Source organism: Eurypyga helias, unplaced genomic scaffold, assembly GCF_000690775.1.
Source record: "Eurypyga helias isolate BGI_N326 unplaced genomic scaffold, ASM69077v1 scaffold25336, whole genome shotgun sequence".
Classification (NCBI taxonomy): domain Eukaryota; kingdom Metazoa; phylum Chordata; class Aves; order Eurypygiformes; family Eurypygidae; genus Eurypyga; species Eurypyga helias.
In genome coordinates, this window is record NW_010255023.1 from 1,414 (window position 1) to 3,416 (window position 2,003).

At 60.6% G+C, this 2,003-nt stretch overlaps 1 protein-coding gene across 1 annotated transcript in view; it reads left to right on the forward strand.

The window, feature by feature from the left end:
* Positions 1–2,003, forward strand: part of HMBS (hydroxymethylbilane synthase) — a gene marked incomplete at its 3' end in the record, with an annotated part of 4,293 nt that overhangs the window by 1,040 nt on the left and 1,250 nt on the right. The window contains exons 4-5 of the mRNA XM_010153206.1: positions 1,285–1,362; positions 1,665–1,742. Coding sequence (XP_010151508.1) covers positions 1,285–1,362; positions 1,665–1,742 — 156 coding nt within the window. The remainder of the gene's footprint in view (positions 1–1,284; positions 1,363–1,664; positions 1,743–2,003) is intronic.

The window sequence follows — 2,003 nt, forward strand, 5'->3', positions numbered from 1 at the left end:
CGGCCTACCAGTATGCGGCTGGCCACCTGGGCTCACGCCAGCTCGTGTTCAGCCTTTGTCGACCCACCCCCCCAGGTTGTCTCCTGCTGGGCACCTTCCCAGCCCCTCATCCCGCAGTCTGTAGCGCTGCTGGGGGTTGTTGTGGCTCAAAGGCAGGACCCGGCACTTGGCCTGGTTGAACCTCATCCAATTGCCCGTGGATCCAGCCTGTCCCGATCCCTCTGCAGAGCCGTCCTGCCCTCGGGCGGATCCACACTGACCGAGGGTGCCCTCGATCCCCCCCTCCCAGGTCATGGATAAAGTTACTCGGCAGAACTGACCCAGCGCTGAGTCCTGGGGAACAAACTCCGCTGGTGACCCGTCGCCAACGGGACTGAACTCCATTCCGCCGCAGTCTTTGGGCCCGGTCATCCAGGCAGGATTTTATCCAGCCAGGTGTGCTCCCATCCGAGCCGTGAGCAGCCCGTTGCTCCAGGAGGTGGTGTGGGAGACGGTGTCTGAGGCTTTACTGAAGTCCAGGCAGACACAGCCACACCCTTGCCCTTGTCCACTCAGCGGTCACCTTGTCCCAGAGGGAGGTCGAGTCGGGCAGGCAGGACCTGCCTTTCCCAAACCCCTGCCGGCTGGGCCGGATCGCCGGGTTGTCCTGTACGTGCCGTGTGATGGCACTCGAGGTGATCTGTTCCATAACATTCCCTGACTCTGAGGTCAGACTGACAGGCCTGTAGTTCCCTGGATTCTCCTTCCTGCAGTTCTTGTAGATGGGTGTCATGTTGGCCAACCCCCAGTCAGCTGGGACCTCCCTGGTTAGGACTGTGGAAAACGGTGGGAAATGGCTTGGTGTTTCCAAGGAAAGTCCGTAGCGCTGGAGCCCTGGGCGGTGTGTCTCGTAGCGAAGCGGGTAGCCGTCGCTTCGGGGCGCGCTGCTTGTTTCCGTTGGAAGCGTAGTACCAGACGACGTAGTGGTTGTCATGAGTCTCTCCGTGCGAACGTCTCCAGCGTCTCCCCCTCGCTCAGCCCGGTTGTTGTCACGTGTCGGGGCTGGAAGGTGTTGTCTTGATTTTACAGGCGGGAGGGGAGATGCAGAGGAAGGGTGAGGTGGCTTTTCTGGAGTAACACTGGAATTCTGTAGTCGTTCCAGCTGTAGAATCCTGAAATACCTCCCTCTGCTCCAAATTGGTTCCCGGGGTGGGCTCTCACTTGTCTGGGACGACCCGCAGGCCTCTGGTCGGCGCCGCGGGAGCTTGCCCATCGCTTCACCCCTCCCTGTCCTCTCCTTTTCAGAGTCGACCTGGTGGTTCACTCCTTGAAGGACCTGCCGACTTCTCTTCCTCCCGGCTTCACCATCGGCGCCGTCTGCAGGTGAGTGTGTCTGCCAGACCCGTGGCTCCCGGGAGCTTCCGCTTCGCGCTGGCGGTCCCGCTGGGAAAGCAGAGGCAGCTCAGGCCCTTCGGTGGCTGTTCGGGGCTCGACCGCCTTCCGACTCGTCTCCGAAACGGGAAGCGCTAGAGCTGTCCCGGTGTTCCGTAGCCGGCAGGTTTGCTGGGAATTCTTGCCTTTAGAGTTAGGGTGGGTTCCCTGGGAACTGCCGGCAGGGACCGTCAAGCTTCGCAGCCTTCCCCTGCCTGCTGCGTCAGCCGCTCTGCGCTTGCCTCGTTTTGCAGGAGGGAAAACCCGCTCGACGCTGTTGTCTTTCATCCTAAAAACTGTGGGAAAACGCTGGGCCTCCTTCCTGAGAAGAGGTGAGTGGGGAGAGAACAGGGGAAGACAGGTGTAAAAAAGGAATGGGATTTCCTGCCTTTTCCGGGAGGCTGAGGGAGTCTCTCTCCTGAGAGCCGAGTGAAATGGCTCGGATTAAGGCAGCTGTTAGAGGTTGGAGGTTTGGTTTCTTCTGCGTTCAAGAAACGGTAGCTGCGACGCAAACGTCGGCTCGTGCTTCCGCGCGTCGGGATAGCGGGATAGACCACACGTGGGTTCTCTGGTTTCCAGTCACGCACCCGCTC